Source organism: Taudactylus pleione, unplaced genomic scaffold (genome assembly GCF_031769625.1).
Source record: "Taudactylus pleione unplaced genomic scaffold, aTauple2 ptg000282l, whole genome shotgun sequence".
In the NCBI taxonomy this organism is placed as follows: domain Eukaryota; kingdom Metazoa; phylum Chordata; class Amphibia; order Anura; family Myobatrachidae; genus Taudactylus; species Taudactylus pleione.
This window is the reverse complement of record NW_028284684.1, coordinates 8,938,930-8,961,774: the sequence shown is the minus strand read 5'-3', so window position 1 is coordinate 8,961,774 and position 22,845 is coordinate 8,938,930. Positions and strand designations below refer to the sequence as shown.

Sequence of the window (22,845 nt, the reverse complement as noted above, 5' to 3'; positions counted from 1 at the left end):
TTAGTTTGTCCCATTACTTTTGGCCCCTTAAAAAGTGGGAGGCACATATAGAAACCGTTGTAATTCCTACACCGTTCACCTGATTTGGATGTAATTACCCTCCAATTAAATCTGAAAGTCTGCAGTTAAAGCACATCTTGTTTGTCTCATTTCAAAGCCATTGTGGTGGTGAACAGAGGCCAAAATATGAAAATTCTGTCAATGTCCCAATATTTATGCACCTGACTGTATGTTCAATGCTTAAGAGTATAACATATGAAAGCAGAAGTGAATACTAATCTAATGTGCTGGTAGCGCTGTTGTTTCCATGGGCAACTTGCTCTTTATGAATCTCACTCCTCATTCAATGTCTGATTGTATAATGGGGTGCAGCAGCATTTATCCAAGGCAGATCTATTTGCCCTGACTATTTCTATACTAAGCATCACACAATATTTGAAGGACATTGGGCTTTTGGTAGGTACTAACCACTGCATATAGGGAACATCCCACAAGACCTGCCATTTTGGGGATGCTCTGACCCAGTCATCTAGCCATCACAATTTGGCCCTTCTCATAGTTGCTCAGGTACTTACGCTTGCCCATTTTTCCTGCTTCCAATTCATCAACTTCAAGAACTGAATGTTCACTTGCTGCCTAATATATCTCACCAATTGACAAGTGCCATTGTAACAAAATAGTAATAGTTATTCACTTCACCTGTCAGTGGTTTTAATGTTATGGCTGATCGGTGTGTATAATCTCTGTGTGAAGTAGTAACCTGAACATTTTTTTTTTTATTCCACCCGTCTTGCAAGTAGTTTAATTACATTATTCCTTTAAAACCCATCTTGGGAAACCTCCCTGTAATTAGTAGTTTTTTCTTAAAATTTGGCAAACTTACAACTTCTCAAAGTTTGATCAGTCATATTCCATTATTGTCAAAATGAGAAAATCCAGTTTTAAGGAACACTGCTTTTGATAAAAGCTGCACCACTGTGCCTTCCAAGATGATATGATGGCAAAACATGTACAGTATAAAAACATTGTACGCATTCCATCCAGCATAAGGAACACCATGAGAAGTCATTCTCTGCCCTTGTAATGTTGTATACTTTCACAAGTGTTACTAACGTTTCCAATATGCTTAATCTGAAATTGAGCACAATCAAATTCAAATTATTTCAATGTTTGGAATGTAATGATTTTAATTATTTTCAACACCTGCTGATTTATTACTTTCTGTCGTACATACTATGTGATTGTTCTTCTAACAGGTTGGTAGGAGGATACACATACAATGTCCTGTAAATAGGATCCATACATTATTTATGTGGCAAAAACACCTGTATACCTTAATGGGGCTCCTTAGGAAAAATACCCCATGAAAAATGTATTAGTACATACCAAGCAGTGATTGCTGTAAGGGTTTTAAATTTGCAGAGATCCAAGAGCTGTGGGACTAAAATCTATATTTGTTGCACTAATACAATGCAAACCACATTGGTGGTCATTATAATACACATATGGAGTGGTTTCTGGCTGGCTAAGTATCATAGTAGATGTAGTTCATAAGCACTGGAGTTTCAGAGGGTAATGTTTGTAATGCAGGTTTTAGATTATAAAATATACAGTGTAGGATTGGCTTCTACCCAGAGTTTTACGATTGCTTAATACAGAAGCAATGATCAATATCCTCTGCCAATGCTGCAAGAGCACATGATCATGAAAGTGTCGGCTGCATCCACTACTGATATACAGAAGGGACATGCCTAGCTGCACAAACATTTGTCTAATCTAAATAACCATACTCCGGATTATATTCTGTTAACTCATTTGCAATCATAGCAAATCGTTATATAAGCTTCACTAACTTTGGATGCTTCCACGTCATGCACACTATATTAGATAAAAAAATAATGATTTAATGAGACTGACAATAATACTTTTATCCTAGAGTGGCATGAAAGGGAACCCAATGTTTGCTTGGTTATTATTGGACCAATGGTGAGTATGATTTTATTGAAGGCTATTTTCTATAATCTTGTGTTAGAGCCTTGTTTATTTCCATTATATGTTGTTGGCTCCTTATCGTGATGAGTAATTACAAACTCTTAAAGCATGTCCAGCCACTATTTGATTGAGTTTTTTAATACATACTGTCTATCGAAGCTAGACCACAACACTGCCACTGATCTGCCACACCCATATGTTCAATATTTGTCATTTTTATACTTCATTTTATCAATTATGCTCTCTATCAGCCAATTCCGGCAAGTTGGCACTAGTGCAGAAATGTGTGCTTCTCTAGCAGACCGTCTCACCATCATTTTAATACAGTAGTGTTTTCATTCCACCCCAATGTTTTTGGGCTCCCATTAGAAGACAGCAATGAGAGAAAGCACCTTTTATTCTCACACTGTCACTGTATAATTGTGAATAGGAGCTTATTTACTAAATAGATATATTTTTTCTACAAAGTTTTGACAGCAGACATCGTCCATCCAAAATGCTTTGTCGTTATTTTGTATGGCTTCACAGAGAACACCTATTTTTTTATACTAATGAGTGTTAATGGCAAATAGTGAGTAATGAACATATGAAGTCAATAGAAAATACATGTTTTCTACACATTTTATATTTTGCAAATTAATAACTGTTGTGTATTAAAGTTGCAACATTGGCAAGCACATGATGATAATGTGTATAAAGGCCACACAGGCAAATGCATATAACAGAGGGCCTGATTCAGACGCGCTCGCGAGCGGGTCGAAGGTACCCTAGTGCGCATGCGCACGACGGAGGGAGCTCCGTCGTGCGCATGCGCGAGACCCGGATAGCGACAGCCAAGCTGTCGCTCCGGGTCTCGCACCAAAGGGGGCGTGCTGTTGATGGTGGGTGACAGCATGCCCCCTTTGGGCGTTCCAGGGGCGTGGCTGCCAGACGGAGGCGTTCCAATGAGAACGCCTACCGTCTGGGTCCGGCCCCACTGACATCACTAGTGATCCCTCCAGGGCTTGCGGTCACAGAGACCCTACCACAGGGTCTCGTCGCAAGCCCGATGGTCGCGATGGTCTTGACCATCGCGACCATTATCATGGACGCTCGCATAAGCTGTGGGTGGTAACCAACAGCTATGCGAGCATCCAGGAGGACACTCCAAAAAAAAAAAAAAAAGCCCTGATTCAGAGCGGGCGCTCGTTCAGAGCGTCCGGCTCAGAATCTCACCCAGAATTCATATAAATAGTTTTAAAGCAAAACCAACATTGTAATTTCTACTGTAGCTCATCTGCTTCAAACTACTGTAGCTAAGGTGATGAAATCCAGTAAATAGGAATCAATTAAAATAGACAAACCCTAGTAAAACTAAAATGTAATTGTTTTATAAAGCCTCATATGCACTTGACAAGAGAGGTAATAAAACAGTGATTTTAAAAATTAATGAATTGATCCAAATCTCTGACCAGGTATTCATGCTTGAAAATGGCTCTGGCATATGCTGGTCCACTACCACCCTGTCCTCTTCCCTCTACGCTTAATGGTCCTCCTATCCTCACCTGCAGGAAAGCATCCGACTGTTAGTGGGAGTCATTGGGAGGAACAAAAGATATGGCTGACGCCCACTGAATATTTTACCCCATAGCCCACCGTGTCCAGATGCATATCCCCAAACGTATAGTGTACTTGACAACACTAAGGGGTTTCCAGGTGAAGAACCACAGTACTCTAGTACAGAGATTCTCAAACTCGGTCCTCAGGACCCCACACAGGTCATGTTTTCCAGGTTACCCAGCAGGCGCACAGGTGTAGTCCTTACTCACTGACACATTTTAAAAAATCCACAGGTGAAGATAATTATTTAATTTGCTATTCTGTGAGGAGACCTGGAAAACATGCACTGTTTGGAGTCCTGAGGACCAAGTTTGAGAGCCTGTGCTCTAGTATAACAACATTTCAATGTTTAACACATTTTGTTCAAGGTACCATTGATACAAAAGACATGTTCACCTTAAGTAATGCACCATTCCACCATGCTTGAGGATGTCGCCCGGCGTGCATCTCGTCGGCGACCTGTTATTGATGACATCACACCCCATGTAACCTGTCAGGAGGTAAACCATCGGCAATGCGATATAAAATACATGTCATCGGATATGACGACTGTTTAGCTCAAGCACTCTTAAAAGCTTATGGGTGTCACAAAGTTCATATACCATGCTGGATAAGTGAACAATTGACTTATTAACAAAGGAGCTCTTTCTAAGGAATCTTTCTGAAAGATTAAAATAAATGTGTACATTGCAGAAAAGAATAATAAGCCTCCAGGAAAGGACCATCAATGCAGACAAACAAATAATTACTTACCCTGGAGTTTAAACAATACACAATCATACTAGAAGATATACTAGATAATAACTTGCAGTTATATTGCCAATAATACTAGAATAGCAAAAAACACTAGTCAAACGTATTGTAATTGTAACATCTAGCAAGTGATAATATTAAAGACTAACAGACTAAGGGGTCTCTTTACTAAGCAGTGTTAGGAGACAGAGCGAAAAGTGATAAGTCTGTGATAAGGTGCCAGCCAATCAGCTCCCAACTGTCATCTCACAGGCTGTGTTTGAAAAATGACAGTTGGGAGCTGATTGGCTGGCACCTTATCACAGACTTATCACTTTTCACTCTGTCTCCTAACACTGCTTAGTAAATAGACCCCTTATTCAGCTAGCCATGATAAAATGTATGCTTTTCGTACGGAAACTTAACGCGCCAATTATGTTCACTTTTCGCCTGTATGTGTGCTTCCATTTTTGACACAACTCTGTTTGAAAAGTTGTCTTCTGGCATTCTCGTGATCATTTTTGCAGGTTTTACACGCGATAAGTATAGATGAAAATGGGGAAATCTGTCTATACCCCCAAAAAGGCAAACTTATATAGGGTAACAGTATAGAAGTCTATTATTAGTTTTTTGCTAAATAAATGTTCTACTTAAATTGGGGGTACATAAAAATGCCTGTAAGTAAGTATATATTTGTGTCATTTTAAGTCACTTTTAAAAAAAAACTTCAAAATACGCCTCTATCACCCACCTGCAATCTTAAAACACCTGTCCCATTCATACAACATTAGTCATCAATTAGTACTTTACCTAGTGGGCTTCCATATACCGGTTTCCATCCTACCCCCTAAACTCACCAGTGACCATCAAAACTCATCTTTCCTGTAATCTATTGTACATTTCTGTTTGGTTGTGATTTTATTTTTGTTTCATGCGTAGTAACATTGTATTAGTTTTTATTGTGTGGCTTTTATGTAATCTCACTTTACTCGCAGGTGGACCAAGTATTTACAAATGAAGTCAAAGCCAAGCTCCATAAGTAAGTATCCAACAGAAAAGTGTATATGATTGATAGTTCTATGTGAAACCAGTTGGTAGACTATAAGAGGCCATGTAGTGTGCTCTCTCTCTCCTTTGGCCACACATTTTGGCCGAACAGCCAGATCAGATGATGACTGCAGACACAAGCTTCCAACTGTATCTGCCAACATGCACAATAATGATCTGATCAGTACAGTTTGGGTCAGTAGGGCCACATGCTCCAAAACATTGGATCAGTTGCCTGATATACCTGCTGACATTCTAGCATGTTGCCTGCAGTACTCATTTAAATTAATATAGGGCAAGATAAACTGGAATAAAAGTACTGTAGGCCTACGTATATACGTATATTATCATAAAATGGGTGTAATACAGTACTCGTTTTCCATTTATATATGTATATTGTTAATGAGGTGTCTCCCAACTTGAAAATCCCCTCATTTTAGTTATCTCACCATACACATCCTTTCTTTTCCAAAAAAAGCAATGTTCAGTGTAGTTTGTAATTCAGCAGGATGCGCGTTGTTTTTGAAGATTGAAATAATGAACTGCAAACCTGATCATTTCTTAGCTTCCGAAACTTTTTTGCAAGCTTTTTTTATTTCTTTTTCAATTAACGCATGACCTGTGAAAATCTTATTTGGGCAGACAGATATCTGTGACAAATGCTGGCAGAGATGAACTGTTTCTGAATGTAGTATATGCTTTTTGTGTTTTTAACAAATGAATGGGTGTTAATACCGTAGGTGGAATCGGTATGAAATACCGATGGACGCAATGCCGGTTGTCAGTACACTGACAGCGGCATTCCGAAGGTTCAAATCCCGACAGGGGAATACAGTGTACTGTTACCCTGTCCTATTTACCCCCTAACCCTCCTTTCCTCTACCCTAATATTAACCCTCCCTACCCTGCACCCTAACCCCACGGTAAGTACCTAAACATAACCCTCCCCCCCTTAGTGCCTAACCCTAGCCCTCCCCCTTAGTGCCTAGCCCTAAACCCCCAGGTGGTGCCTAAACCTAACCCCCCCCTGCCCGCTGCCTAACCTCCCCTCTCCTGCAGCCTAACGCTAACACCCCTGGGACGCCTAAACCTAAGTAGTCGTCCGTCCATCCCCCCCGCCTCGGACTGATACTCACGTTTCCGCCGGTGTCCTTATGACCAGGATGCCGCCTTCCGGGATCCCGACGTCGGCATCCCGAGTCATGTCGACATTTCGGCACCAGTGTTGTCTCGGGTGTTCGGGATTCCGGTGCTGGGGTTCTGGCAGATGGCATCCCGCTTGTCGGGATGCTCATCACATCCCCTGCAGGTAACAACATTTTGTTAATTACATTTTTGTTCAAGCAAGTATTATTTACCTGTGACTTGCAATTAGTAAATTGTTGGCATAATAATATCTTTAGCCTCGTGTTTTTCTTTTTCTCAGTATTGACAGCATTCGCCTTATTGGAGAAATCGCACAGGCAGACCTGCAGGCTTTGGTAACAAACTGTTTTGCAGTGGTGAATAGTTCAGTGTCTGAAGGAATGTCAGCAGCACTACTTGAGGTATGAAATGTTAGACTTTACCTCAGTACTAAGCCCATAATATACTCTTTGCCAGTGCTTTGTCGATTAAAAAGAAGTGGAACTCTATAAACATATGATGTGCTGGGATGGAAGGGCAAAATAAGTTCCCAAAACATTATCTATATAACTCCTATGTTTCCAGGACAAATTAAACCCTGCTTTTTTTCTGTTTTTCTTCCTCCTCACCAACTCCATCTGGAAGTTTTTGGACAAGTATCTGATAGAGTATTTATATTTACTCAGATATTTATTGAATTGTGTTTCATATCTGTGTATTACTGTGGGTATTTATTTTCCTTGGGAACATTTGTCCAGTGAGGGAAATACTAATAAGGGTAATCTGGACAGAAATTAAAGTTACCATAGCTCCTGTTGAGGAGGATTTTTTTTTTACCATCTGAAAACGCAGGTTAGTAATTCAGGGCTACATTTTAGAGAAAATGTGGCTAATTTATTAGAGTTATCCTGGTTTAAGTGCACAATACATAGTCCCTGTTCGGCTATCACTGTATCCACAGGTTCATCCTGGTAACAAGGTGTATCCAGGGCCGGCTCTACCATTAGGCAGCTGCCTAGGGCACCAGGATCTTGGGCGAGTCACAGAGTCTGCCTATCACAGTATTAAGGATGTCTCTGAGAGAGACATTCTTGTTGTACTAAATGCAGGTGACGGAACTTCTAAGATGCCACCTACTCGCCTTCACCGGAGGGGCTGGAAAGTGGGTCTTGGTGGAGGTGGGGGAGGGTGGGGGCGGTTCAGTAGGCTGAAGTTTTGCCTAGGGTGCCGAGACACCTTGCATCGGTCATGGGTATATCCATAAGGGAAGTCACATAGTCAGTATACAGAAAGTCTTGCATCCAGCTTGTGTAAATTGACCTAAATTCAGGGTGCCACATAAGGTGTTCTTCCTTTCTAGGTAATTTGTTCCCTGGTTGATTATCTTGGTAAAAAAGAAATAAAGGATAAAAATAATAAATATTCAGCTGCCAGTCATTACAGAATGATTAGATGTCAGCAGCTCTAGTTCAGTCTACTTGCAGAGGAATGTGACTGAGTGTATGATAATGGCTCTTTCTCTCATCTTACTAAAGGATGCAAAGTTTGAGGGAACCTACCAGTGCCTACTATACACAAAGATAACAACTCACTGGTGTAAGAGGATAAACTATTCAGGGAAGCTGATTATATCCATCTATCAGTCCAGGAGCTCCTGCACAGGGTTCAGTGCAGCTTGTGGAAGGAGAATCTGAGTTAAAACTGTTCATATTTTAACTTTCCTCTCAATGGAAGCTGGGGATAAATATGCTGGCATGTATTTTCAGATATTTACGTGTGTTTTCCCTGTGTGTGTATGGACATACTCCTATATATATATGTGTGTGTGTGTGGACATATATAGATGTATATAGCTATATGTGCTGTATATAATATCACATTTACTAAAAATGTCTCCTTATGGAGATTGTCAGGCTAGATTACTGACTAGTTCAGGTTATTGTGCTATTTAGCAAGGATGTCAACAGTTGAATCCGGATTGTGGAGAGTTAGCGATTTCTCCAAAAAGACCAGCTGATGCTTTGGTTTTAGACAAGGGGTAAAGCATATTTAGGCTAAAAGGAAGTTCTCTTTATAAAGATTTGTGTGGTTTCTTTTCATTGTGAATAAGTAACATAATGGTGAGGGGGCCTCTTCAAAGGCTAAGCCTGGAGGTAGATTATTTAGTTGGCATAATTTTGGTTAAGTAGTTAAACTAATTATTTAATAGTACATGTTGCCAATTCTATGAAATTTTTATACTTGTGTCGGCCTAATGTTGTTAAGTGAAAATGTATGACTAGGATGGACTAGTTCTTATTTATTTTTATTTATTACCAGTTATTTATATAGCGCACACATATTCCGCAACTCTTTACAGAGAACTTTCTTGGGAAAGTTCAGCTTAGTCCAGGAAAATTGAAAAGTCTAATTAGTCTTTTTCTTTTCGCTAATGATTGGGTTTACAGCCACCTACAACAATTCCACACTGGACATGTATCTTGGAAGCTAAGCAGAGTTGTGCCTGGTTAGTATTCAGATGGGAGACCACCTTGGAACACCAGATGCTGTAGGTTCCACAGGAAAATGAGAATTCCCATGTGAACGCCTCCGTTTGGGGGCGGCCCCGTGACATCACGAGTGATGTCAGTGGGAGTGATTTCGGCTCTGTTAGAGACCACAAGGGTCTCGTCGCAAGCTCGATGGTCGCGATGGTCTTGACCAGGAGGCCGTTCTAAAAAAATAAAAAAACGTCCCTGATTCAGAGCGAGCGCTCTTTCAGAGCTTCCGGCTCTGAATCATGGCCTCTGTCAGGATTAAAGAATAGGCAGAAAAGTCTGTCCAGTAGTCAGTTCATTTCAATTGTCTCTACATCTAGGAGTCAGCAGAAATTGTCTCATTGACAGTTTTTATTATACAATTGGTATATTCCAAGGATTCCCAGTCTTCCTTGTTAGGAAAATATATGGGATGGTGTTCAACTTAGTCATAGGCACCAGATTGTCTTAAGAGAGTTTGGTACTCGGGCGTACTAAATATGACAGGGGGTCCATGAAATGGGGTCCATTATACAGGACATGGCTGCTTAACGGACGGGGTTCTTTTTCTCCTTCCTTGTCTGAGTTTCATAGATGGTTCCTTAACGAGCATGGTTTTGGATACGTGTGAATGTATATGTATGTATAAAGATACATATTCTGCAGCTCCCTTGTCAAGGTTGTCTTTCCTCCCCAGGAGTCACTTGTCAGTTTTCTATTTCAAAGAGAAGCACAGGTGCACACGAAAATGAGATGTAAAATCAACACTTTAATTATCACAATTCTCAGACTTACATCAAAGTTAAAATAGAACATCTTAGCCTGCCGACTAGGAGCAGTATCCACCTTCCTCCGATAGTAACATCCTGCAAGCGTTCAGCGGTACCCAGTGTCTTAGACAGTGGTCCGTCTCCTTGGTCCGGTGTGTGTGTGTGTAATATATAATATTTATTAGCAGTTTCTTAAATGGCACAACATATTTTATTGCGCTTTACAATTGGAAACATTAATAGAACAAGACTGGGTAATAACAGACAGATATATGAGGTAGGGATGCTCTGCACACAAGCATACAATTTATAGGGAAATAGCCATAGATACACAAGGATAGGTGTTGCATATTGGTCCAACCAGATTGCAGAGGTTGTTGGTGGGCTGTATGATCCAATCACACAGGAATGTTGGCCTAAAGTCAGGAGGATGTGAAAAGGTGAGTTTTCAGAGAATGCTTGAAGGTTTTTAGGTTAGAGGAAAGTCTTATTGTGCATGGGAGGGCATTCCACAGAGTGGGTGCAGCCCGAAAAAAGTCCTGTAGCCGTGAGTGGGAGCAAGTAATGCGTGTGGGTGAGAGATGCTGGTCTTGTGCAGAGTGGGGAGGTCAGGTTGGGAGATATTTTGAGATAAGTGAGGAGTGTATGTTGGTGTGGTTTGGTTAATAGCCTTATGTGCAAGTTAAAGTATTTTGTATTGAATACAATAGAAAACCTGTTACCAATGGAGGAACTGACAGAGCAGAGCAGCAGACAATGAACGTTTGGCAAGGAAGATCAGCCTCGCAGCTGCATTCAAAATGGATTGTAGTGGTGAGAGCCTGTTTTTGGAAAGACCAATAAGGAGACTATTGCAATAGTCAATGCGGGAAATAATTAGTCCATGGATTAGAGTTTTTGCATTGTCTTGTGTTAGATATGGTCAAAATTTGCGTATGTTTTTTAGATGTATGTAACATGATTTTGAGACAGATTGAATGTGGGGACCAAAGAACAGTTCAGAGTCAAGAAGGACACCTAGGCAGCGAGCTTATGGGGTAGGGTTGATTGTTGAGTTATCAACAGTGATAGAGAGATTAGGTTGATAACTACTATTGGCCGTGGAAATATAATTAATTCTGTTTTGGATATGTTAACTTTAGGGTGACAAGATGCCATCCCAGATGAAATGGCAGAAAGACATTCAGTGACAAGGACCAGTACAGATGATAACAAATCTGGAGAGGAGAGGTAGATTTGCATATTGTCCATGTACAGATGATACTGAAAACTGAAACAGCGGATTAGTTTGCCAAGAGAGGTGGTACAGATTAAGAAAAGTAGAGGATTTAAGACTGAGCCTTCCGGTACTCCACCTGATAGAGGTAGTGAAGTGGAGGCAGAATCAGAAAAACAAAAGGTGAAAGAGCGATTAGATAGGAAGGATGAGAACCAAGAGAAGGCTGTGTCCTTAAGACTTAGGGATTGTAGTGTTAATATGAGAAGAGAGTGGTCAACAATGTCAAAAGCAGCAGAGAGATTTAGAAGAATAAGCAACTAATGGCCTTTAGACTTGGCAGTGACCAGATCATTCACTACCTTAGTCAGTGCTGTCTCTGTGGAGTGTTAGGAACTAAAGTCTGACTGAAGTAGGTCCAATAAATTGTACGAGTTAAGAAAGTGTCCAATAAATTGTGCGAGTTAAGAAAGTGTGTGAGGCGCGTGTAGACAGGTCTCTCAAGTAGCTTGGAGTGGTATGTGAGCTAGGAGATGGGATGGTAATTTGAGTGAGAGTTAGGGACATAATTTTGTTTTGTTTTTCACAATGGGAGTAATCACTGCATGCTTGATTAGTGATGGAAAGATACCAGTGGGGAGAGAGATTACAGATTTTAGTATAGGTTGGGATTAGCACAGGAGATAGAGCTTTACTGATTTCTGAGGGTATAGAATCAAGAGGAGAGGTAGTAGAGTAGGAGGATGAGAAGAGTGTAGATACTTCATCTTCATTTGTGGGGTCAAATGAAGAGAATGTGCCAGAGGGTTCAGGCAGGGAATTGAGCAGGTCACTGGCTGAGGAAGAGCATACCTTTTCAGTTCAGATCTTATTTATTTTGTTCTTGAAATAGCAATCAAGATCTTGTGCACAGATAGTAGTAGGTGGGTTGGGTGAGCCTTCCTCACCCAAACCACCTGCTACTATCTGTGCAAGTGATTTAAGAACTGATTTAAATGTATTAAAAAGTTGCTTGGGGTTAGAGACTTTAGCAGAGATGAGAGATTGGAAATATGTTTGTTGGCAGTGTCCAGAGCAATTACTGTAAGAGTGGTAGATAGTGTTATATGTGAGGAAGTCACTTGGAGTACAAGATTTATACCACTGATGTTTTACTTTACATGAGAGTTTTTGTAGGCTTTTTGTTATTTTAGAATGCCACAGCAGTCTCAGGAAAAGTGAATGTAGAAATTGGTGAGAATAGATATATGTATATATGCTGTATACATTTATTTAAGTGTCAGCACTTCAGTCACCTGCCTTTTTAACATAACGGAGCTGGACTTGAGGTGGGTTACTGGGATACAAGAGTATCAGAAAGGGAGCTTGTCTGGAATGCTCTATTAGAACAAGCGGATAGTGTTATTTACTACAAGTTGTCTTCCTCAAGTAGAGTCAGTTGTATCATTTATCAGGAAAGGTGTTAACAACCTTAGCTAATCAGCAAAACCTGGTAACATAGCAAGGTATCTTTAGAGAACAACCAGTTTTAGGCAAACTGATTGTTTATTTTTATGACACTTACAGAATCCTGAGCCTAAACCATCTGGCCCTAATCCTCCTGGAGGTTGGCCACTATCTTATGTAAGACATAGGACGGGACTGAACCAGTGAACGAGCTATACTAGCCAGAATCTCAATTCATTCCATCTAGCTCAGTTGGTGTTGTTGACCCCGAAGGTATAGAGTTTCAGAATCGACATTCAGTAAGTCTTCATGGGCAGCGCGGAATAGGACTTCTGTAGAACAGTTATGTGGAGCACTATAGGGTTCTTGATACATACATTAACCGTATTTATGACTTTGCATCCAGTGTATCTGACCTGGGAAGTAAAGTCTTAAGTTCAGATAAGTCTGGATGAGCCCTCCCCTAGGAGCACTCATTTTTACATCCCCATGTTTAAGGAAGTGTCCCCCAGATGTAATAAGAGAAAACAAAATTTTTGGTTCTTACCTGTTTAATTCTTTCTTTGACTCCATCTGGGGAACACTTTGATCCTTCCCTTATTTGTTGAATCTATGAGTAAGATGTGTATAGTGGTTCTTCAAACTATCCTTCAGGCTTTTTTTAAGTTCAAACTGAGGAGGGGTCAGAGTGGATGAGTTTTTATAGAGCTAATTAGCTAGCTCATTAAGTGCTGACTCCTTAAATGCCACTCAAACCCCATGTGTAAGGAAGTGGCCCCAGATGGAGTCAGAGAAAGAGCTTTATCAGGTAAGAACCAATAATCTTGTTTTTGGAGGCTGAGAAGCCAAGCTGATGGTGATGTGCGTCGGGTTTAAAACCAACAGACCACTGGCATTTTGGCATGTTTTGTAAATAATGTGTGTATAACCCTCCAAAATGAAACCAGTACTAATGGAAAACCGAGGGTACAAAGAGTGTGGCAGCCCTATAGCAGGAAGAGGCACATTGTTCCCCTGCCATAGTGCCAACGCATCCTAGGCCATTCAGCGCTGGCCCTCCTCCTAAGAACACAAGGTCTCTGCTGATAGTTCTAGAGATGCCAATACTTTTTTAACTTAATTTCTTTCTACTGATGAACTTAATGTAACTGTCATAGTGACTTCAGATGATGCAGTTAACGTTAGTGACTGGTTCTATGTTGAATATGATGGAAATAGTTTCCCAGGTGAGATCAAGGACATCAGAGATGGCAATGGCCGTCATCACCAGATTAAATATTTTATACATCATCACAGTTAATTAGTAAGATAAACAGGCCTACATTGGTTAATTCACGTGGATTCTACAGGTTTGAGTAATTTTTATCAGAGCCGTTTGACTGGGAGGTAGTCAAGAAGCCGACGGTGGAAATTCTGACCCCCGGCTTTCCGACTGTGCAATCCCGGAAGGGGACTAATGATAGGTGTTGAAATAATGACGCCTATCATTATCCACCCGCCAAAATCCTGACGCCTGGCATACCGAACAAAATTAAGCCTGGCGTCACGAGCGGACAGTCGTGGGGGGGAGGGGTTTGGTTCAGGGGCTCCCGGGGGGACTTGGGGTTAGGCACCCCTCCGGGAGGGTTAGGGTCAGGCTAGGGGAAGGGGTGCTTAGGGTTAGGCACCCCCGGGGTTGAGGTTAGGTTTAGGCATCCCCCCGAACGGGTTAGGTTTAGGGTGCAGGGAGTGGGGTTAGGTTTAGGCACCCCTGGGAGAGGTTAGGGTTAGGCATTAAGGGGGAGGTTAGGATTAGGCACCCCTAAAGGAGGGTTGGGGGGTGGGGAGGGGAGGGTTAGATAGCTTACTTACCTCCATCGGGATCTGCGCTCTTCGGCATACTGGTGTCGGTATTTGAACCGGCGGTCAATCATACCACACCCCTTTGACTGGGGACAGAAATGTAACATGAGTTACATGTCAAAATCTATTTTAAGTATAGTTTGGTTAACATTCAGTTTTTTGTTTGTGTGTCAATCATAAGTTTACCATCTTATAAGTGTATAGTATAACAATTATATTGTAAAAATATTTAGAAGAGCAGGTTTAAATAAGTATATAAGTCCCCCCAGTTCCTATTTCTATTTTCTTGTAACATGAGTCATGCATATAGACAATAAAATTTAACTTCTAGAAGTGTACATTTTTTCTGCTTCTAAGTATTAATTATGACTACCTACCCCATATGTTATTGTCATATTTTTAAAATGTTGAATTTCAGCTTAATTTTTGTGTGTGGTGCATTAAAAATTCTAAAAATGAACATGAAATGTAATGTAAGTCACATGGAATGACCTAGGAGTGTTCCCAACACTCCTAGGTGGTGGGTGTAGTCTTAATGATGAGTTAATACACATTTTTTTTTTAGTTTTCTCTTACTGGTGAACTACAGATGCCAGCAAGCCATGTCACACCCTATTTTCATGGATATCAGGACATGCTGACACTTGGAGGATCACAAGTGTCAGCATGCATTAATATCTAAAGGTTGCTTGCCCCTGCAATCCATCTGTAAAAAAAAATTATATATATTAAAAAAAAAAGAAAATATTTGATTTAAATAAAAACACCCCCACACATCCCTTGTTTACCACTTATTAGTCCCTTATTTTCTCAAGTTACATGTAGAATTCAAACTCCTTAGACTTGGTAAAACTCTCCATAAATAACACTTGCATGACTAGCTCCATGAGAAGCTCCCTCTGCGAATGACTGGCTTAAACCGGGATTCATTTTTTCCTACACAGGCGGGCTCACATTTTTCTGTGAGCTTGATCCTCTCAAGGGAATGCAGCCCTGAGTTGGCTGGCTTATGGTTTCCATGCTACAGTGCCCCCAGCCTTGGCTGATAACTATTTCTGTTTGTGGAAAATTCAGGAGGACCCCATTCTCTTTGACCTTCTGATTGTTCCTACTACCAGCATAGGCTGGCATTGCTAGTGCTAGTTTCAGTTTGGGTGACTTTAAAATTTATGGACTATGACGTGGCTACGTTGACCCTGAAAATCAGGACTGCAGCTTTAGAAGGGATTTCTGAATGTGGTGGGTTCTTCCTATACTGCTGTGATCTGCACTATTTCATTCAGCGATATTCAACTTGCAGAAATGCCACTTTGAAAAAATCTGGATTGAAAGCATTCTTCCTTGTGTGGTTTGAATTTTGATAATTGCCCGACTTTTTTCTTTGTGCACAGTGAATGTACAGAGGTTATGTATATTAATTACCCATACAGAAGCATTACCTGTATGCACTGTAATTCTTTGGTATTTTAATCCTGACAGTTTGGTTGTCATATTAGATAATAAATAGATGTTACATTATATAAAAACTTGGAGGGTCTTAAATTGCCGCATTGTGCAATTGAAGGAGATCTTCACAATTAAAATTTGCTTGTAAATCCGTGGATGTGGGAAGCAACAAGTTCTAATATCTATTTTTTAAGTGACAAAAAAAATTCCCTTTCTAGCCTTGCCCTTAGGACTCTCCAGGAGAGATCCGGTCAATATACCGACAGTTAGAATGCCGGAATCCCGACACCGGCATCCTGACGGTAAGTACTGCGGTTAGGGGGAGGGTTAGGCATTAAGGGGGGAGGGTTAGGTTTATGGTGCGGGGGAGGTTAGGTTTAGGCACTAGAGGGAAGGTTGGGTTCAGGCATCAGGGAGTGAGGATTAGGGTAGAGAGTGGGGGAGGGTTAGGATACTGACCAACAAGTGTCGGTATCCTAACCCTGTCGGGGTCCTGACCACTGGGATCTCTTACCCAACCCCTCCAGGGTAATTAGTGTGCTTGAGTCTGCAAAAGAACTACAACAGGTGTGCTTACATACAATTACGCTGCAATATGCTGCATTACATTAAATATAAAGTGCATAGTACATGTATTTTTGCTTCTGTACACCAATGATGTCAGTTTGCTAATGCATAATAATAAGTTTTTATGCACAATACGAACCTACTATTCCGTATCAAGTGTATTTTATGTCTGTAGACTGATATATTTATTAATTCTGTAGAAAAGTTGTTTTAATCTCAAGGGTTTTGTTATGATCATTCCTGTCCTATTACTAATGCTACATATTGTTGATAGGTGAATAGTCATGTTTTAGTTGAGACCGCATACTGTATGTCAATAATAACAATTTAACATGGATGGTAAATTTCAGTCCTTGCAGCAGGCATTACTTGGTTGATATTGTATAGTTTCCTGACAGTATTCTCAGAATGTTTTGTTCCAATTCTCGCAGTGTTCCTGGAAACCATGTCTTGTGCACACCCCACCCCAAACCACAATGGTTCAATTATTTAATTGTTTATCTTCTAGCATTGTATCTTGCATTAATTTGCTTTGTACACTGTATGATTAGTTATCTATTATTCAAAAGCCAATAGATTTTTAAGTGTTCAAATTACAGCAACTCCACTAATTATAACTCCATTCAACACCCATTTGTGATGGATGTCTATTTGCCTAAAACTTAATTTTATTGATAACTTCTCTCTGTAGCTTCCTCTATCTTATCTATCATTCTGTGTTTTACTGATAAACTGACCCTATCATCTCCTCAAGGTTGATTGCACACGCCTTCTCTAGATATGATCCTGAATCCGATAAGTGTGGACAGCCACTTTAGTTCTACAAGTAAAACGTATTGCGTTGTGTGTTATGATGGTGCTGCAGCTCTTAGGAATTTGGCTATCCATTTTTAGGTGTTTATCTCGAAGCGAGAAGAACCCAATTTTGTCCAGTTGTTTCTCTGTTCCTCCCCCACTTAGAGTGCCGTGTCTGATGTAAGATTTTCCTGTATAAGCTTGCACTGTAACATGGTGAACCATTGGAAATGTATTATTTTATGCACTGGATACAAGTTGTAAACTGCATTCAACAATGCCCTATTTCTACTTCAGGGTCCATAGGGTATCCACAGGATACCTTGGGGGTATAGGTGTGACGTCAGTCGCAGGGCACCAAAGAGTTAAGCTTTCAGCCTCCCAGGATGCACTAGGTCCCCCTCCTATACCCCGCCCCCGGGCCAAGGCACCTCAGTTTAGTTTGGTGCCCGGCCGGAGTCGGGTGCACCTGTTGGAGTGGGGGCTAGAAGAGCCCCTGAAGCTTATTCTTCATGCAGCTGTGGCTGCACAACTGGATGTACAGCATGGACAGTCAGTCCTGACGTCCATGCTGTCTTCCCTACACCCCGCCGGTACCAGAACGCCGGTACTGATCCGGGGATGCTGGTGGGCGTCTGGGGTCACAGCTAGCGGTGACCCCAGATGATCCGGACCATGGCCGGATTCAAGGGGGACAGAGGTAAGCAGCGGGGTCCCGCGGTGGGTCCCCGCTGATCACATGGTCCTAAGTCCCCAGGCAGGGGGCTCCCTGGGGACTGGCTGCAGCGTGGAGCCAGGCGACCAACCTGCGCTTCCACTACCCCCTGGGACAGCGGACCGCAGCAGAGCGGTAGCGCTGCGGCGTCCCAGGGGTTAAATGCATGCCAGGGGAGCGCGCCTTCCCTGTCTCACAGCCGGCGCCTCCCCCGCTGCACACAGCCCTCTCTGCATGCTGCCGACTGGTCCTGTGGCAGCGCTCCTCCCCCAGGCCAGCCTCCTCTCTGCTCCTCGGCGGCCATCTTCTCCAGAACGCATGGTGAACGCTGCTGGAAGCGCTGGACGGAAGCATCGTGGTCTGGGTCCCCCCGCATACCTCTCCTCCGCTGTGGTCAGGTCTGTGTATGCAGCGCTGTGTCCTACCAGGCCCTGTGTCTGTGTAGTTGAGTGATCAGCGCTGTTAGTGCAGGAATTGTTATTTCTCTGCATTGTATGTGACTGTGCTAGCGCTGCTGCCTGTAATCTTTTCTTCATCTAAACTGTCAGCTTTATTACTGTCCCTGTTCTTTCTGCTAAAGCCCTTGCGGTGCGGTGCTGCAGGGTGGTCTCTCGCCTATTTAATACTTAATTGGTGAGAGAGGTCACATACGTGGTGCCATCATGTCTGAAAGTGATTTTCCCCTCCGGCTACAGTGTACCACGTGCAAAGTACCGTTAGCGGAGGGGGAGGGTAGCGCGGAGGGCCTTTGCCGGCAGTGTTTGTCCATGGCGCGGCCTATTACGGTTACAGCACCGGTACAGGAGCCGCCCTGGGCTTGTTTCGCTCAGGCGTTAACAGCTTTAGTGGGCCAGTTAGCTCCGCAGCCCGCGTTTACTCCGATGGGTTTGTCCCAGCAGTCTGTGGTGTCGTCACCCATGCAGGGGTTCCCACGACAATTGGTGGTACCCCACAGTCTCCCTATTTCCCCGCTCCCGGGTTCTCAGGAGCCAGCGTGGGTTAACTCCCTGACGAGTTCTGTACAGCACTTGTCGGATGTGTTGCAAGGGGAGTCTGTGATGCGGTCTCATAAAAGGCCGGTGGCGTCTCTGTCCGCTCCTTATGAGGATGACGAAGGGACGTCTGATGATGGGGAGATTCTAGATCCTTACGATCAGGAACCTCTCCATACTAAGGACGCTGATGCTAAGTCCAAAGTATATATTCCTGGGCTTATTCGGGCGGTCCGCACAGCCTTGGTGATTGAGGACGAAGTTCCCCCAGCGGCTAAATCTAAGTATGCCTTTTTCAAAGATGTGAAGGGCGATGCCACAGTCTTTCCTCTTTCGGGTCAGTTGGTGGACCATTTAGAGGAGGCGTGGAAACAACCTGGCAAAAGATACCAGCCGCAGAGACGCCTGGCGGTGGCTTATCCGTTCGCGGATAATTATTTTGCGAAGTGGGAATCCCCTCCACAGGTGGATTCTCACGTGACCCGTCTTGTCCGTAGTGCCACATTGCCGATGCCATCCATGTCCTCCCTTAAGGATGCTACGGACCGCAAGGTAGAAATCTGCCTGAAGTCCGCTTATTCCCTTGCAGGGGGGGCAGCACGGCCGGCTATGGCCATTTGCTGGGTTGCCAGAGGATGGAGCGCTGGGCGGATTCATTAGAGGCTTCTTTTGAATCCGACTGTCCGGCCGATCAGGCGGAGTTGATTGGCAATCTCCGTGATTCGGCCACCTACATCACCGAGGCGGCTCTAGACATTAGTACTCTGGTGTCTAGAATTTCTTCAGCAGCGGTAGCTGCTCGTCGCACCTTGTGGCTGCGATCCTGGAAGGCGGACGCAGATTCCATGAAAGGTCTGGAAGCGTTGCCGTTTACCGGAGAAGTTCTCTTCGGTCCGGATCTGGATAAGATTGTGGCCACGCTGGCGGCAGCCAAATCTGCCTGTCTCCCGTCGGCCGCTGCTCCTTCTGGTTCGGGACCATCGTCCTTTCGGTCATCTAGGGCCCAGGGCAGGCCCAAACCACAGTCGTTTCCTCGACAGGCTGGCCCTAAGAAATCGGTCAAGCCCCGGAAGCAGGCATGGAGTACCAGACGTCCGGCCCCCAAGCCAGATGACAAGCCTGCGGCCTGACGGTCCGGGCCTCCCTTTAGGGGATCCCAGGGTGGGAGGCCGCCTGCTACAGTTCGCCCAGTGTTGGTCGACCACTACGACAGACACTTGGGTTCTGGAGGTGGTTTCTCACGGATACGCCCTCTCCTTCCGGCACAGACCCCCGGCTCGCTTCTTCACCACGGGTCTCCCATCAGACCGGAACAAGGCTACGGAGCTGCGGAAGGTATTGCACACTATGCTCCAGGCTGGAGTTATAGTGGCGGTTCCATTCTCCCAGAGGGGCCAGGGTTTCTATTCAAATCTATTTTTGGTACAGAAACCCAATGGGTCATATCATCCGATTCTCAACCTCAAAGCACTCAACAAGTCTTTGCGGGTCCCGAAGTTTCGGATGGAGACCCTACGGTCCATCATTCTGGCGCTGGAACCTGGGGACTACTTGGTGTCATTGGACATACAGGACGCTTACCTGCATGTCCCTATTCTTTGGCGCCATCAACAGTTCCTCAGGTTCGCAATCAGCAGCGACCACTTCCAGTTTCGGGCGTTACCTTTTGGCCTGGCAACAGCACCACGTGTTTTCACCAAGGTGATGGCGGTCATGGCGGCTTCTCTGCGGCTGCAGGGAGTCCGCATGTTGCCGTATTTGGACGACCTGTTATTGGTGGCAGGATCTCCAGAGCTCCTGTTACGCCACTTGGACCTGACCATTGCACTGCTGCAACGGCACGGCTGGCTAATCAACTGGCAGAAGTCCACTCTAATCCCGTCTCGGAGGATTCTGCATCTTGGAGCCTTATTGGACTCGGGACAGCAAAGGATCTTCGTGACGGAGGACAAGATCTCTGCTTTACAGTCAAGGGTGCGCAGTTGTCTGCACAGCCGCCGGGTGTCCTTACACTCGGCGATGAGGTTACTGGGCTCCATGGTGTCGGTGTTCGACATGGTGGAATACGCCCAGTTTCACTCCAGACCTCTGCAGCACCTGATCCTGTCCAAGTGGAACGGGCTGACTCAGTCTCTGAAGTCCCAGACGATTGTGCTCACCCAGGAGGTTCGCCTGTCCCTTACGTGGTGGTTACAGACGACCCACCTCAACAAGGGAAGTCCGTTCTGGGTTCCAAATTGGGTCCTGTTGACAACGGACGCCAGTCTTCGGGGCTGGGGAGCAGTTTCGGGTCCACACTTGTTCCAGGGCAGGTGGACGCCGACAGAAGCGGAGCTTCCAATAAATATCTTGGAACTCCGTGCGGTCTTCAATGCTCTCCAGCAGGCACAGCGGTTTCTCCAGGGTCGCCCGGTGCAGGTCCAGTCGGACAACGCTACCACCGTGGCCTACATAAACAGGCAAGGAGGAACTCGCAGTCGGGCGGCTCTCGTAGAGGTCTCTCGGATCCTGGTTTGGGCGGAGCGCAATCTTCCGGCCATATCAGCGGTCTTCATCCCGGGAGTGCTCAATTGGGAGGCGGACTTTCTAAGTCGCCAGGACGTTCATCCGGGGGAATGGTCCCTGCACCCGGACGTTTTTCAACTACTGGTGGACAGGTGGGGTCTTCCAGAAATCGACCTCATGGCGTCCCGGCACAACAACAAGTTGCCGGTGTACGGGTCTCGCACAAGAGACGAAGGGGCGTCTCTGGTGGATGCTCTGTCCGTCCGGTGGACGTTCCGGTTCGCATACCTGTTCCCTCCGGTCTCCCTTCTTCCACGGGTAATCCGGAAATTCAAACAGGAAGGAGGGACGCTCCTGTTGATAGCTCCCGCGTGGCCCAGACGGCACTGGTTCTCAGACCTTCAGGGTCTGTCCGTGGACATTCCTCTGCGGTTGCCGCTACGACCGGACCTTCTGTCTCAGGGTCCTTGCCTTCACCCGGACCTGACTCGGCTGTCTTTGACGGCGTGGCTGTTGAGACGGCCATGCTGAGGTCCCGGGGGTTTTCCAGCTCTGTAGTGCGTACCATGTTGCGAGCTCGGAAACCGTCTTCCGCGAGGATATACCATCGCGTGTGGCATACGTTCTTCCAGTGGTGTCGACCGAGAGGTTATGCACCGCGGGAGTTTCGTCTGTCTCGGATTCTCGCCTTCCTGCAAGCGGGACTAGATCATGGGCTTCGCCTTGCTTCTTTGAAGGTACAGGTTTCGGCCCTATCTGTCTGGTTTCACCGTAGGATTGCTACAATCCCGGATGTGCGCACCTTTATGCAGGGTGTTCTCCGCATTCAGCCGCCCTTTGTTCCACCTGTGGCGCCTTGGGATTTGGCTGTGGTCCTGAGGGCTCTCCAAGGACCGCCGTTTGAACCACTGGGCTCAGTGGATCTTAAATGGCTAACAGCTAAGACTGTTTTCCTTCTGGCCATTGCTTCGGCCAGACGTGTTTCTGAGTTAGGGGCTCTTTCTTGTAGACCCCCTTTCTTGGTTTTTTATGGGAACAGGGCAGTGCTCCGCACTCGGCCCGAGTTTCTTCCCAAAGTTGTTTCCCAGTTTCATATTAACGAGGAAATAGTTGTTCCGGCCTTTAACTCACCGGGTCTTTCCGTGGGTGAGGCCTCTTTGGATGTTGTGCGGGCCTTAAGGACTTATGTTGACCGCACTTCTTCATTTAGGAAGTCGGACGCTTTGTTTGTCCTCTTTGGCTTCCGTAAAAAGGGTTGGCCTGCTTCAAAGCAAACTTTGGCAGCCTGGATCCGTATGGCTATTTCTGAAGCTTATCTTCATGAAGGCCTACCGGTCCCTCCTTCTCTGAAGGCTCATTCCACTAGGTCTGTGGGTCCTTCGTGGGCAGCTCGACGTGGTGCCTCGGCAGTTCAGATCTGCAAGGCTGCTACGTGGTCTTCTGTCCATACCTTCGTGAGGTATTACAGGTTTGACACCTTCGCCTCTCAGGATGCTTCCTTCGGGCGGCGGATTCTCCTTTCTGCACAGGAGCGTCCCCA

The 22,845-nt window shown here is 44.5% G+C and overlaps 1 protein-coding gene across 4 annotated transcripts in view; it reads left to right on the top strand.

Annotated features, from left to right (window-relative positions):
* Positions 1–22,845, top strand: part of GLT1D1 (glycosyltransferase 1 domain containing 1) — a 225,426-nt gene that overhangs the window by 161,716 nt on the left and 40,865 nt on the right. For all 4 annotated transcript variants that reach the window (XM_088482112.1, XM_088482113.1, XM_088482111.1 and 1 more), the window contains 3 exons: positions 1,937–1,986; positions 5,319–5,362; positions 6,797–6,917. In XM_088482112.1, coding sequence (XP_088338238.1) covers positions 1,937–1,986; positions 5,319–5,362; positions 6,797–6,917 — 215 coding nt within the window. The remainder of the gene's footprint in view (positions 1–1,936; positions 1,987–5,318; positions 5,363–6,796; positions 6,918–22,845) is intronic.